The sequence below is a fragment of the Bubalus kerabau genome, chromosome 10 (assembly GCF_029407905.1).
Source record: "Bubalus kerabau isolate K-KA32 ecotype Philippines breed swamp buffalo chromosome 10, PCC_UOA_SB_1v2, whole genome shotgun sequence".
NCBI classification, from domain to species: Eukaryota; Metazoa; Chordata; class Mammalia; order Artiodactyla; family Bovidae; genus Bubalus; species Bubalus kerabau.
In genome coordinates this window covers 48025558-48041207 of record NC_073633.1, presented here as the reverse complement: position 1 = coordinate 48041207, position 15650 = coordinate 48025558, and the positions used below count along the sequence as shown (strand labels likewise).

Sequence of the window (15650 nt, the reverse complement as noted above, 5' to 3'; positions counted from 1 at the left end):
TTCTAGTTTGCCACACTGCCTGTCACCTCTTCTGTATTAATATGATGTGTCATCTGCCTGACTCCTGTAGCATTTACATTCAGGATTTTGGGTGTCATGGGGCCAAAACAGTTCCAAAAATGGGACCCTTCAGTGGGTGGCAGGGAAGGTAAGCAGTAGAGAAGGAGGCCTCACTGACAGAATGGTGTATGAGAAGCCAAGGGAAGAGAAAGTTTTAAGAGGTTCTGGTTAGCTGTGTTAATAACTAGAGAAAACAAAAAGATATTCAGACATTATTAGTGAGTTTCAGTAGAGTGGTGAGCTTGAGAACTAAGAAATTAGAGATACAAAGTACAGACTACTTTAAAAATATCTCTAGTGGGGAAGAGCAGACAGTTCTGTGTCATACTTTCCATTCTTTTGTGTGCCTGCCTAAAACCATTAGCTAATTCCCTGTGCAGCCCCAGTGGTTTCTTCAAAGGTCTTAAGTGGCTGAGAATGGGAGGCAATGATGTTCAGTTGCAGGAGGGCGAGTTGCATGGAGGGGGCAATGAAGAGAAGAGGGATTTTAGAGTATCACAGGAGATGAGGCTGGGGAGGTAGGCCGGGGTTAAATTGTAAGTGGCTTTATCTTCATGAAATTAGAATTGTATACTAAAAGCAATGAAATCCAGTATCATGTTTATGTAGGATGTGACACAATTTGGTTTTAGGAACATAATTTTGGAACTGGGGTTGGGAAGAAACCTGTGGCAAGGAGGTCATATTGCAAGACCTTCTAAGAGGTGATATGGCTGCTTAATAGTCTGATTTGAAGCTTGGAGAGTAATGCAGAGAACTGACCAGCTTTAAGAAATATTTTTGAGTTAGATTTAAAAGATCAGGAAAGCAGAATTCATGTTTATTTTGCTTATTGCTATATCTTACCAACATCTGGCACAATTTCTGGTGATCAGTAGATATTTTTGAGAATAAATGAATATCTCATATTGTCAGAATTTGCTCATTCTCTTAATTGTTTTACTTTTAGAGCTTCCTTTTTGGAAATGTGCTTTTTTTTTTTTTCTCTTAAATTTTAAGAAAGTAGTTTTCAGTTAGTCATGCGTATATAATTAAGTAGGTCCAATTTTTCTTTTATTTTTAAACTATCAATATTTTTAATTCTAAAAAGTATGGTCACCTTTTTCCTATTGACTTTAATATACATCTAGCTACTAAGTGTTGGTTGACTCAAGTCCATAGTACCAATCTTTATTCTTTCCTGAAAGGGGAAATTGTCACTATAGCAATTTAAGCATCTGTGGGATGCTTGATTTTAACAAATGAACTTTCTATAGCAGTTGTTAATGTAGTAAATATGCCTCAGAAAAGCATCATGCTATTACTATATTTTTGCCTTGTTTCATTTTTCTCCTTTAAACTCCACTTAAGTGCCCCTAAGCATTCTTACAGTAGGATAAAGAACTACTATTTTTAATGCCTATTATTTGCTAGTCATAATTGTATGCATTCTATGTCCTTTACCTCACTGAATTCTTTCATCAATTACCTACATATAAGGGATCTGACTTTCGAAGGAATATTTGAAAATATTATATTGTCTATAATCACAGGTAAATGATAGAACTGTGATTTTTAGCTCAGATTGTTCTGATTTGTTCAGAACAATTCTACAGATTTGTTCTCCAAATGTGTACTCTTTTTGCTATTGTAAATTTTGTGTTTACATGTATGTATATATATATTTATATACACACAGACACACATGTATTTGTGTACATAATATGTGTATATATGTATTTCACTTAGATTTATTTTCATAAATATTTATTTTTCTATATCCAGTTTTATTTGAACATTATCTTACTTTAGCTTTTCATATTTCTCTTTAGTTTTCTTTTATAAATTTGGCCTATAATACACATAGCTCCCATTGTTTAATAATATTTTAATTCCAAGTACTTTGAAATGGTCCTGTAACAGTAAGTAAGATAAGTTTATTCATTACTGATTTATATTTCTTAGGTTTTGATGGACATGTTTGATCAGGATGACATAGGCTTGGTTTCTCTTTGTGAAGATGAACCTAGTTCTTCAGGCGAATTAAACTACTATGATCTTGTTAGAACTGAAATTGCAGAAGAAAGACAGTATCTACGGGAACTAAATATGATCATAAAAGTGTTTCGAGAAGCTTTTCTTTCTGACAGAAAGCTGTTTAAACCTTCTGTAAGTACCTATTTGGGTTTGAAAGTCTGTCTGCCCCCAAATGTCAGATAGTAGCTTAAAAATCATAAATAATAACTTTATAAACTTAATGAGTATGTAAAACATATGGTTTTATATAGTACTGTGGTATTGTTTGGCTTTATTTAAATTTTTTCAGTTTTTTATTGAAATATAGTTGATACACATTCCCGAATGAGTTGTAGGTATACAGCATAGTGATTCACAAGTTTTAAAGTTTATACTCCATTTATCGTTAGTATAAGTTATTGGCTATATTCCTCATGTTGTACAATACATCCTGGTAGCCAATCTTACACTCGATAGTTTTTACCTACCACTTCCCCACCCCTATATTGCCTCTGTCCCCCACAATGGTAACCACTAGTTTGTCCTCTATATCTGTGAGTCTGCTTCTTTTTTGTTATAGTCACTAGCTTATTGTATTTTTTAGATTCCATATATAGTTGATACTTGTCTTTCTCTGTCTAACTTAATTCATTTAGCCCTCCCAAGTCCATCCATGTTGCTGCAAATGGCAAAATTTCATCTTTTTATGGCTGCATAGTATTCCATTGTGTATATATACCACTTCTTTATTCATTCATCTGTTGAGGGACAACTTAAGTTTCTTCCATATCTTGGTAATTGTAAATAATGCTGCTGTGAACACTGGGGATATTGTGGGAGGTTTTTTTTTTTGAAATAAAGTTATCAACTTTAATCAATTGATTTCTTACAGAGCTTTGCCCTGATTTCTGTGACAAAATCATGTTGTAGGTTTTTTAGTACATGGATTGTTACACTAATATGTTCAGTGGCAATGAAAATTAAACACAAAATTAGGGGAATTACACTGGAATAAAATCTTTCTACTGTGCAATATTTGAGATTTATAGTTATTCATTTGAAGATGGTGAAAGAAATGTATGGTCTAGAAAAGAAAGATATACATTTTGTCCCGTCTTTTGGTAAGTACTTTAGAGTAGCATAAAATTTTAATAGTGAGACTTTTTAAGAATAAAAGTTTATGCAGAATGTCTCATAAACAAAGGCAGAGGGGCAGAGTTCTACTCTGCCGGGTAGGAATGGGATGAATTATGATGGGGATCCAGCAGAGTCTTGTCCATGTTTTTCTAACCTCTGTAGTTTTCTAAGGAATCTATCTAGACAGATACTGTGTTTGTTTAGATTTCTTTTTCTTTCCTTCCTTTCTTACATGATCTATTTTCCCTTGGATGTCTGAGTGTCTTTCACTTTAAATTCTTAGCTTTTCTCTTACCTCCTGACTTCCTCTCCCAAATAACTATTGTGTGTGTGAGTGTATGTGTTCAGTCCCTAAATTGTGTCCGATTCTTTTTAACCCCATGGACTGCAGCACGCCAGGCTTCTCTGTCCTTCATGATCTCCCAGAGTTTGTTCAAACCCATGTCCATCCAGTTGGTGATGCCATCCAAGCCTCTCATCCTCTCTCATCCCCTTTCCTCCTGCCCTCAATCTTTCCCAGCATCAGGATCTTTTCCCATGAGTTGGTTCTTTACATCAGGTGGCCAAAGTATTGGAGCTTCAGCATCAGTCCTTCCAATGAATATTCAGGGTTGATTTCTTTTAGGACTGACTGGTTTAACCTCCTTGCTGTCCAAGGGACTCTCAAGAGTCTTCTCCAGCACCACAATTCAAAACCATCAATTTTTTGGTGCTCAGCCTTCTTTATGGTCCAACCCTCACATCTGCACATGACTACTGGAAAATTCATAGCTTTGATTATATGACCCTTTGTCGGCAAAGAGATGTCTTTTCTTCTTAATATGCTGTCTAGGTTTGTCATAACTTTCTTGCCAAGGAGCAAGTCTTTTAATTTCATGCTAGAGTCACTGTCCACAGTGATTTTGGAGCCCTAGAAAATAGTCTGTCACTGTTTCTATTTTTCCCCCATCTATTTGCCATGAAGTGATGGGACTGGATGCTATGATCTTCATTTTATGAAAGTTGAATTTTAAGCCAGCTTTTTCACTCTCCTCTCTCACCTTCATCAAGAGACTCTTTAGTTCCTCTTCACTTTCTGCCATTAGGGTGGTATCATCTGCATATCTGAGGTTATTAATGAAAATGTAAGATGTTTTAATTGGCTTTTATCCTTTTTTTAAAAAATGCATGTTTAGTTTAACATTTGATAATAATTTCTACTGGACACACTGCCTTAAGTAGTTAACATTTTTATGTTTTTCAAAGTACTGTCCTATTTTGTGTGACCCTTAAAAATTCTCTGAGCTAGGTAGGACAGGTATTATCATCTCGACTTTACTGGTGAGGAAATAGACACAAAATAGTTATGACATGATAAGTTACTTACGGAGGTTGAACTTGATTCTTTTATACCACAATTGGGTTTTATCTAAAGTGTATGAAGAATTAAAAACTTAATAAATGCTGTTAGCTAATAATAATTGCTGGAACTATTATCCTCTTTACCTTTTGTTCATCCCATCAGTTTTCATTCCTCAAGAATTAATTTTTATGGTTCTTTTTTCACTGAATTTGTGCTGACTTGACAGAAAATTTTCATTAAATACTAAAGAGTCAAGAGAAAGAGGGAATCCCTTTATCTCTATATTATATTTTTTCAACATAGATGAGACTGTAAACTTTTGAAATAAAGACCATCTAAGATCAGAGCATAGAATTCAGTAATATTTGATAAAAGAATTAATGACTGTTAATCTTAATTTACTCCTTTGGGGTCTACCCCTACCCCTGTGTCTTCAGAAAACTCACATTTGTGGAAGGCCTAATATATACCAGGAGCATTTTGTAGAAATCATCTCATTTCATTCTCTTAAAAACCTTATGAGATAGGTCTTAATATACCAGCTGTGTGACCATGGACAAATTACATAATTGCTCTGTGCCTCTGTTTTCTCATTCGTAAAATGAAGATGATGATAGTAGCTAATCTGTTATGAACTTACATGTCAGATACTTATAATAGTGCCTGGAACATAGTAAGTGACCAAGAAATGTTAGCTGTTATTATTGTCCTAATCCAGAGTCATTCACCTAGCAAGTAGTGGGACAAGGATCCAAGCTCAAGTCTGTTAGGTTCCTTAATCCATGTTTCCATTACCAGATGCAGAATGAATACTAGTTGGCTATAACCTAGATAATCAGTCACATGGTCTTCTTGTTTCCAGAGTATTTAACATGTTTTAACCCAGATAAAATTCACACTGAAGAGCTTGACTGAAATCTTTAATCCCTCCTCAAATTTAAGAGACAGGTCACATATTGTGGAACTACTTTGTGTCTCAGTTAGGAGTCAGATCTTCATTTTGATCCCATCTTTTGTCATTAACCAACTCTGAGACTTTGATCAAGACTTTTAGCACCTACCCAATTTAAAAATACTCGAATGCCAGAATTCTTCATTTAAAAAGTTGCTTAGAATCATCCACCATATGAGATTTACAGCACATTTACTGGAAAATATAGATTCTATACAGTTTTGGTCAGTAATTCTAAATCTAATCCAAAAGATTTATTTCCCTTCCTTATTCATGATTGACTTTTGCTATGATTTGAAATATATTTTATGTCTTGAAACATACTGGTATGCAATTGGATGAAAATATACCCTTAGCACTTAGATTACTTATATTTAATCATTCTTTAATGAAATTTTCAACCTGACATGTCTTAACCTTCCTTTTTTTTTTTTTTTTTTAGGATATTGAAAAGATTTTCAGTAACATTTTAGATATACATGAATTGACTGTGAAACTTTTAGGTTTAATTGAAGACACAGTTGAAATGACTGATGAAAGTAGCCCTCATCCCTTAGCTGGCAGCTGTTTTGAAGATCTGGCAGAGGTAAGTTTACAAAACGGTTTTCCTTTTAAAGTCCTAAGTGCTGTATTTCTTTGTGAAAATTAGAAGACACTGCTGGCTGCTATAAAAAATGCTTAAGATTTAACCAGTAGCAAACTAAAATTACATTGTCTTTATAGTGGCATTTTATGGTGTATTTATGCTAATATTTATATCAAAAGCTGATAGACTAGTAATGTTTAAGACCTTTCGTTTTTTGATGGCAAGTGCACTTAAGGCGGAAAGAAAAGAAATTTTATTGATCATTGCTTTTATTGACCACAGAAATTTTATTGACCAAGCTAAAAGTTTTAACTTTTGTGGATTTTAGTCTTAATTTCCAAAAATGAAAAAGGAAATTTATATATTTTTTCTCAAAGTGAAAATCATATTTTTGTACTTCAAATGATTATAAAATTAACATAACTCATTTTAAAAATGTTCAGAAAAATGTAGGTAAGTATAAGACAAAAATCACTGTTTTGCAAAACCTAGAGATTGTCTTTATAAGATTTATTTATCCTTGTGAATATTTGTCTACATGTTTAAACAAACCTATGTGTAGTTACAAAAATAGGATCTTACTATTTTACAACCTGCTTTTTTTCACTCAACATCATGAACATTTTCCATGTTAATAAATATACTTTATAGCTTTTAAAGTCTGAAAGTACTATGTACTATGGAGATACTATTCAAATTATCTATTATTATTAAGCATGTAGGTTGTCTTAGTTCTTTTTGTTATTATAAACAACACTATAACAAACATTTATATAATGCCTTTATAATCCATTAATTATTTTAAGATGCAGTCCTAGAAGTAGAATTATGGTACATTTTTAGAACTTTGAAGCATTTTTCCAAATTTACTTCCAGATAAGTTCCAGTATATGCAGGCCCTCTTTTTTCCCCATATTTTCAAACCTGGTTGTTATCCCATTAAATTTTGCTAGTCTAGTGAGAGAAAAACAGTATTTCATTATTCTTTAATGATGTTGAACACCTTTTCATATTCATTGGTTAGTTTTATTTCTTTTGGAAAACAGATGTTAAAAGTTCTTTCTTTAGTTATCATGTAAATTTCATAATTTTATAATCTCTTTTTAATTTTTGTGAAAATATGCATCACTTTTATTTACATCCATTGTGTAGACAATGGAGCTGATAGTATAGAAATACTGTTACTGATACCTCTTAGGCTTGCTCTTATTAGAAAGCTTTTTTTAATATTGTGATATCTTAGAATATTACTTTGTAATCTGGTTGCTTGTACTCTTAAAGATATCATGAGTCAAAAACATGTATTCAAAAATGTATTTTCTGATTTTTATGGTAAAACATAATTTGCCATTTTAGCAATTTTAAGTGTACAATTTAAGGGATAAATGAAACTCATAGTAATATGCTATCATTATAACTATCCATTTCTGAAACCTTTTAATCATCCTGAATAGAAACTCGGTACTCATTAAGTAATAATTCCTTATTCTCTCCCACGCAAACGCTGGTAACCTTTAATCTATTTCTGTCTCTATGAACTTGCTGATTCTAGATATTTGATAAAGGTAGAATTATTACAATGTTCTCCTTTGCATATTTCACTTAGCATAATGTTTTCAAGGTTTATCCATGTAATAGCATGTTATCAGAATTCCTTCTCTATGACTGAATAATGTTCCCCTGTGTGTATATACCACATTTTGTTTATCCATTTATTTGTTGATAGACCCTTGTACTTTTTCCACCTTTTGGCTATTGTGAATAATGCTACAGTAAACATTGGCATATGAGTATCTGAGTCACTTTTTTTTTTGGTTCTTTTGGGTATATACCTAGGAGTAGAATTGCTGGGTCATATCGGAGTTCTTTGTTTAGCTTTTTGAGGAATTGTCAAACTTATCCACAGGGGCTATACCATTTTGCATTCCAAGTGTCAGTGGACAAAGGTTGTAGTGTCTCTGCATCCTTGACAGCACTTGTTATTTTCTGGAAAACATACTGTATTTTTAACATATGAAAATGAAACAAGTCTTAGTTCTAACTAAATTTTGCAGATATTGATTATTATAAACTAATAGGAATTTAAAAAAATATAAACATGGACAAAATATGGGCAGTTTCTGTTTTGTTATTTTACTGTATGTTAGTCTTTGGTTTCTTTTTCTAATTTTGAAAAAGTGTGGTATAAAACAGTGAAAGTATCACTTCTTGCTTCTTTTGAAAATATCCTCAGTGTAAACTGCTTTTAGTCTCAGTTCATTTCAGTTCAGTGGCTCAGTCGTGTCTGACTATTTGCAACCCCATGGACTGCAGCATGCTAGGCAGGCTTCCTTGTCCTTCACTAACTCCTGGAGCTTGCTCAAACTCACGTCCGTAGAGTCGGTGATGCCATCCAACCATCTAGACTTTTAGCCTAGGTAAACCTAATTGACGGAGAAGGCAATGGCAACCCACTCCAGTACTCTTGCCAGGAAAATCCCATGGATGGAGGAGCCTGGTAGGCTGCAGTCCATGGGGTTGCTAGGAGTCGGACAGAACTGAGTGACTTCACTTTCACTTTTCACTTTCATGCATTGGAGAAGGACATGGCAACCCACTCCAGTGTTCTTGCCTGGAGAATCCCAGGGACAGGGGAGCCTGGTGGGCTGCCATCTATGGGGTCGCACAGAGTCTGACACGACTGAAGTGACTTAGCAGCAGCAGCAAACCTAACTGAAATTTCAAATCCCAGCCTTATTTTACTAATAATACAATTTTTGTTTAGCTGGGATAAATGTGCATATGCATTTAATAGTTTGATACTTGTGATCACAAGTCAGTGACCTATTTTAAGACGAGTAGCTTCTTGTCATCTATTACTTAAAGTCATTACTTACATTTTTAAAAAATTTCCAAGTTATAGTCCATAGTTATTATTTGTCCCCAGAATAAAAAAAATGTTCTGAAACCTAATGGAGGGCTTAACTAAAAATTTGCCATTAAATAATCTGTGCCATGATAGTAGAAAAGATTTTCTTTTAAACCTAACATATTTTTCTTTTTTTTAAAAAAAAAAATAGGAGCAAGCATTTGATCCTTATGAAACATTATCCCAGGATATTCTTTCACCAAAGTTTAATGAACATTTTAGTAAGTTGATGGCCAGACCTGCAGTGGCTCTACACTTTCAGGTAAACTTAAATTGAATGCTGTTTTTTTAATAAAGAAACTAAAGGAATATTTTACCAGTCCTTCAGAATCTGTTAATTGTAAACCTACTATAGATTGTCTTTTGTTTTCTGTCTTGAGTTCTTTCTATTTGTCCTTAATATGGAAATCTTTTATAGAATACCATCACAAATACTGTGTGACTAGAAAAATCTGGTACACTCTAGATCTGAGATGTAGAGATGATGAGGGAGAGCTATTTCAGGATCTGTTTCCCTATGAGAGATAGAACTGAAATAATAGAGTGGAGAATATCCTCATGTATACTCATACTATTTTCCGATTAGGGCTGTCATTTAAAGGAGATAGGTATATTAATGGAGATTATGCAAGTTAATTGGTTCTGTAATGCAGTTAGATAAAATCAGAGTAGGTGGAGAGAGACAAAATTACATTTTACTCTCTCAACACTTAATGAAGGTTAGATTGGCATCGATGATCCTTGACTACTTACTGCTGTAGAAGCTTCCTGCATTTAGACAGGCTCTTCTCCCTTAGCATAAGAATATGGTCAAATCTTTATTGTCCTAAAACAAGTGAATAAATGAACAAATTTTTGTCACTGTTACTCTTACCCCTTTTGTTTTTTTCCCATTTGTAGCCAATTATATTACTTTTTATCATTCTCTATCAGACTGCTACCATCTGTGCTCTAACCAGGATATAACACTAAAACCTGCCCTGGACAATGAACTTAACCACCAAATCTTGTGGTTATTTTGATTTCATGTTTATGTCTGTAGTATTTATGAATATTCCTCTTGCTCTTTTTTACTTCTATGATACTACTTTTACATAATTTTCATTTTCTCTGGTTTCCTCTTCTCAGTTTCCTTAGTTGCAGGTGTTACCCATCTTCTTATATTGGCTCCTGCTGTTCTGTTCCTTTGTGCTCTCCTTGAGGACTTTATCCATACCCTTTGCTTCCATCTGTATGCTGGTGACTTCCTTATTTGTATTTTTAACCCATAGCTTTCTTTTGAACACTGGATGTGTGTGTGTGTATGTGTGTGTGGTGTGTGTATATACACCTTCATATAACCAGCAACCTTTTGAACTAATTCACTTGAATATCCCACAAGGACTTCAAATATAAATAAATAAAACTGAACATATTGTCTTCTCCCTGCCTCCTTTACTGTGAATTCCCGTTATTATCATCTATTCCTCAAAAACTTATCAATTTGGAATAAAACTGACACTTAATTCTCAAATTTTGCTTAATTGAAGAAATAATTAAGTTAAATCTTAGATATTCATATAAACCATAAATTAAGCATTAGTTAAATGGAACAGTATGCTTATAAGATCTTTGCATACTCATTAAAAGTACAACAATTGTTTCATCCTTATTTGATTAGTTATTCTTACTACTGCTGCTGCTCCTAGGTCGCTTCAGTCATGTCTGACTCTTTGCCACTCCATGAACTATAAATAGCCCACCAGACTCTGTTTGTGGGATTCTCCAGGCAGGAATACTGGAGTGGGTTGCCATGCCCTCCTCCAGGGGATCTTCCCGACCCAGGGATCAAACCCACGTCTTGTATGTCTCCTGCATTTGCAGGCAGGTTCTTTACCACTAGTGCCATCTGGGAAGCACCCAGTAATTCTTACTATGAGATTTCAATGTTTCTGACCCAATTATTTAAGCTGTTATTCCAGATACTCAGTGAAATTCAGAGTTAGATAATACCCATTTTCAGGCCAGACTCATTTGTACTCTATTAACGTAAAACAAATTTTTCATTTGTAAGATGAAAAAGTAATGCTTTATTAAAAAAAAACAACAAAACTTTAGATGTAGGCACACTTTAAGAATATGAGCTTTGGAGTCAGAACTTTTGACTTTGAGCCAATTATCTTACCTTGAACAAATCACTTAATCTCTGAGAATCAGTTTACTTATTTGTAAAGTGATAATGATAATGTACATCTCTATGGCTATGAAAATTAAACAGGAATACACTAAGCACATTTGGCACATACTACACATGCAAACATTAGTGTATATTGTCTTTACAGGCCTCCTCACACTGTAAACATACATTGCATTAATATTTTAGAGTACACTTTAGTAGCCATTTCAGTGCTAATTAACCATGTAAATGACAATTTTGTAGACTAAAATTTAAAGTTTCATCTTGCTTCCAGTTAAAGCATTGTATATAAAATACATAAACCTATGTCCAGCATAATTTATATCACTGTCTTAATTAAATGATAAAAGAAATTAATCTCTGCATATTCTGGTAAAAGTCTGTTGAACAAATTATTGTTTACTTCAGTTAACAATAGGTGAGAATTATGGGTGTGTTTACCTATGAGGATATATTTTAAAAACAGCATCTTGAACTTTTTCTTCACATTGTGTATTGCTTCTGTCTGTATTTACCTGATGAGGAGATATACCACTTTAAATAAATATATGACATTTAAAATCAACATGAGTGACTTTTAAATGCCTCATAAATTTTAGAAAATCATTTATTCTGCAGACTATTAGTTTTCAAAACTGGGATATACCTGCTGCTGCTGCTGATTTTCCAGGTGATACAAGGGTACAGGGGGCTTCCCTGGTGGCTCAGCAGTAAAGAATCCACCTGCAATGCAGGAGATGTGAGTTTGGTCCCCAGGTCTGGAAGATCCTCTGGGGGAAGGAAATGGCAACCTACTCCAGTATTTTTGCCTGGGAAATCCCACGAACAGAGGAGCCTAGCTGGCTACAGTCCATGGAATTGCAAAAGAGTCGGACACAGCTTAGCAAAAACAACTTAGACTAAACAACAACTTACCAGTACAGGTATCTTGAAGAGAATTAGTTTCTAATCTTACTTTATGTTTTTGCATTCTCTTCCAATTTTTCCTACACGTTACTTATTATCCTGTGGAGTTTCCTATCATGCATTAATCCAAGGTGTAAAAATCTCCAGGGTACCAATCAGAAAAAAAAAAAAAAAAGATTTCTCCTGAAGAAGAGTTTATTGTTATTGTTGTTGTTCAGTCATCAAGTTGTGTCCTATTCTTTGTAACCCCATGGACTGCAGTCTACCAGGCTTCCCTGTCCCTCACCATCTCCCAGAGTTTGCCCAAGTTCATCTCCAACGAATTGGTGATACCATCCAACCATCTCATCCTCTCTTACCCTCTTCTCCTTCTGCCTTCAATGTTTCCCAGCATCAGGGTCTTTCCCAATGAGTTAGCTGTTCGCATCAGGTGGCCAGCTTCAGCATCAGTCCTTCCAAGGAGTATTCAGGGTTGATTTCCTTTAACATTGACTGGTTTGATCTCCTTACTTTCCATGGGACTCTCAGGAGTCTTCTCCCGCACCACAGTTTGAAAGCATCAGTTCTTCAGAGCTCAGCCTTCTTTATTGTCCGGCTCTCCCATCTGTACATCCGTACCAGGAAGACCATAGCCTTGATTATACAGACCTTTATCGGCAAAGTGATGTCTTTGTTTTCTAACACTCTGTCTAGGTTTGCCATAGCTTTCCTGCCAAGAAGCAGTCATCTTCTGATTTCATGGCTGCGGTCACCATCTGCAGTGATTTTAGAGTGCAAGAAAAGGAAATCTGTCACTGCTTCCACCTCTTTCCCTCCTATTTACCATAAAGTGATGGGACCAGATGCCATCATCTTAGTTTTTTTGAGTTTTAAGCCAGCTTTTTCACTCTCCTCTTTCACTCTCATCAAGAGGCTCTTTAGTTCCTCTTCACTTTCTGCCATTAGAGTAGTGTCACCTGCCATATCTGAGGTTGTTGATATTTCTCTCAGCAATCTTGATTCCAGAGCTTGTAGCTCATCCAGCCCAGCATTTCACATGACATGCTTTACATATAAGTTAAATAACAGGGTGAAATAAACAGCCTTATCATACTCCTTTCTCAATCCTGAACCAGTCAGTTGTTCCATACAGGGATTTAACTATTGCTTCTTGACCCACATACAAGTTTCTCAGGAAACAGGTAAGATGGTCTGGTATTCCCATCTCTTTAAGAGTGTTTCACAGTTTGTTATGATCCATGCAGTCAAAGGCTTTATCATAGTTAATGAAACAGAGGTCGATGTTTTTCTGAAATTCCCTTGCTTTCTCTATGATTCAGCAAATGTTGTTAATTTGTACTCTACTTCCTGTGTGTTTCCTAAACCCACCTTGAACTTCTGAAAGTTCTTGGTTCATGTACTGCTGAAGCCTAGCTTGGAGGATTTTGAGCATAACCTTACTAGCATGGGAGATGAGTGCAATTGTCTGGTGGTTTGAGCATTCTTTAGTACTGCCCTTCTTCGGAATTGGGATAAGGATTGACCTTTTCCAGTCCTGTGGCCACTTCTGAGTTTTCCAAATTTGCTAACATATTGAATGCAGCACTTTAATAGTATCATCTTTTAGGATTTTAAATAGCTCCGCAGGAATTCCATCACCGCCACTGGCTGTATTGGCAGCAGTGCTTCCTAAGGCCCATTTGACTTCACACTCCAGAATGTTTGGCTCTAAGTGAGAGACAACAGCATCATGGTTGTCTGGGTGATTAATATCTTTTTTGTATGGTTTTTCTGTGTATTCTTTCCATCTCTTCTTGATCTCTTCTGTTTCTATTAGGTCTTTATCATTTCTGTCCTCTACTGTGCCCATCTTTGGATATTAATATTTCCAACTTTCTTGAAGAGATCTCTTGTCTTTTCTGTTGTTTTCCTCTATTTTTTCGCATTGTTCATTGAAGAAGGCCTTCTTTTCTCTGCTTGCTGTTCTCTGGGACTCTGCATTAGTTGGGTGTACCTTTCCCTTTTTCCCTTGCTTTGCACTTCTTTCTTCAGCTATTTGTAAAGCCTCCTCAGAAAACCACTTTGCGTTCTTGCATTTTTCTTTGGTTTTGTTCACTGCCTCCTGTAGAATATTAAGGACCTCTGTCCATAGTTGTTCAGGCATTCTGTTTACTAGATCTAATCCATTCAGTTCAGTCACTCAGTTGTGTCCAACTCTTTGCGACACCAAGAACTGCAGCATGCCAGGCTTCCCTGTCCATCACCATTTCCCAGAGCCTACTCAAACTCATGTCTATCACATTGGTGATGCCATCCAACCATCTCATCCTTTGTTGTCCCCTTCTCCTCTCGCCTTCAATCTTTCCTAGCGTTAGTGTCTTTTCCAATGAGTCAGTTCTTTGTGTCAGGTAGCCCAAGTATTGGAGTTTCAGCTTCAGCATCAGTCCTTCCAATGAACACCCAGGACTGATCTTCAGGATTGACAGGTTGGATCTCCTTGCAGTCCAAGGGACTTCTTCTCCAGTGCCACAGTTCAAAAGCATCTATTCTTCAGTGCTCAGCTTTCTTTATAGTCCAATTCTCATATCCATACATGACCACTGGAAAAACCATAGCTTTGAATAGATGAACCTTTGTTGGTAAAGTAATGTCTCTGCTTTCTAATATGCTGTCTAGGTTGGTCATGGCTTTTCTTCCAGGGAGCAAGTGTCTTTTAATTTCATGGCTGCAGTCACAATCTTCAGTGATTTTGGAGCCCCCCAAAAATAAAGTCTGTCCCTGTTTCCATTGTTTCCCCATATATTTGCCATGAAGTGATGGGACCGGACACCATGATCTTAGTTTTCTGAATGTTGAGTTTTAAACCAACTTTTTCCACTCTTCTCTTTCAATTTCATCAAGAGGTTCTTTAGTTCTTCTTTGCTTTCTGCCATAAGGGTGGTATCATCTGCGTATCTGAGGTTACTGATATTTCTCCCGGCAATCTTGATTCCAGCTTGTGCTTCATCCAGCCCGGCATTTCACATGATGTATTCTGCATATAAGTTAAATAAGCAGGGTAACAATATACAGCCTTGATGTACTCCTTTCCCAGTTTGGAACCAGTCTGTTGTTCCATGTCCAGTTCTAACTGTTGCTTCTTGACCTGTGTACAGATTTCTCAGGAGGCAGGTAAGGTGGTCTGATATTCCCATTTCTTTCAGAATTTTGCACAGTTTGTTGTAATCCAGTCAAAGGCTTTGGCTTTGTCAATAAAGCAAAAGTAGATGTTTTTCTGGAATCTTCTTGCTTTTTTGATGATCCAGTGAATGTTGACAATTTGATCTCTGGTTCCTCTGCCTTTTCTAAATCCAGCTTGAACATCTGGAAGTTCACAGTTCACATACTGTTGAAGCCTGGCTTGGAGAATTTTGAGCATTGCTTTGTTAGCGTGTAAGATGAGTACAGTTGTGCGGTACAGTTTGAACATTCTTTGGCATTGCTTTTCTTTGGGATTGGAATGAAAACTGACCTTTTCCAGTCCTGTGGCCACTGCTGAGTTTTCCAGATTTCCTGGCATATTGAGTGCAGCACTTTCACAGCATCATCTTTCAGGATTTGAAATAGCTC

At 35.6% G+C, this 15650-nt stretch overlaps 1 protein-coding gene across 1 annotated transcript in view; it reads left to right on the top strand.

The window, feature by feature from the left end:
- Positions 1 to 15650, top strand: part of SOS2 (SOS Ras/Rho guanine nucleotide exchange factor 2) — a 105575-nt gene that overhangs the window by 38526 nt on the left and 51399 nt on the right. The window contains exons 5-7 of the mRNA XM_055537576.1: positions 2005 to 2208; positions 5929 to 6072; positions 9132 to 9242. Of these exons, the coding sequence (XP_055393551.1) occupies positions 2005 to 2208; positions 5929 to 6072; positions 9132 to 9242 (459 nt within the window). The remainder of the gene's footprint in view (positions 1 to 2004; positions 2209 to 5928; positions 6073 to 9131; positions 9243 to 15650) is intronic.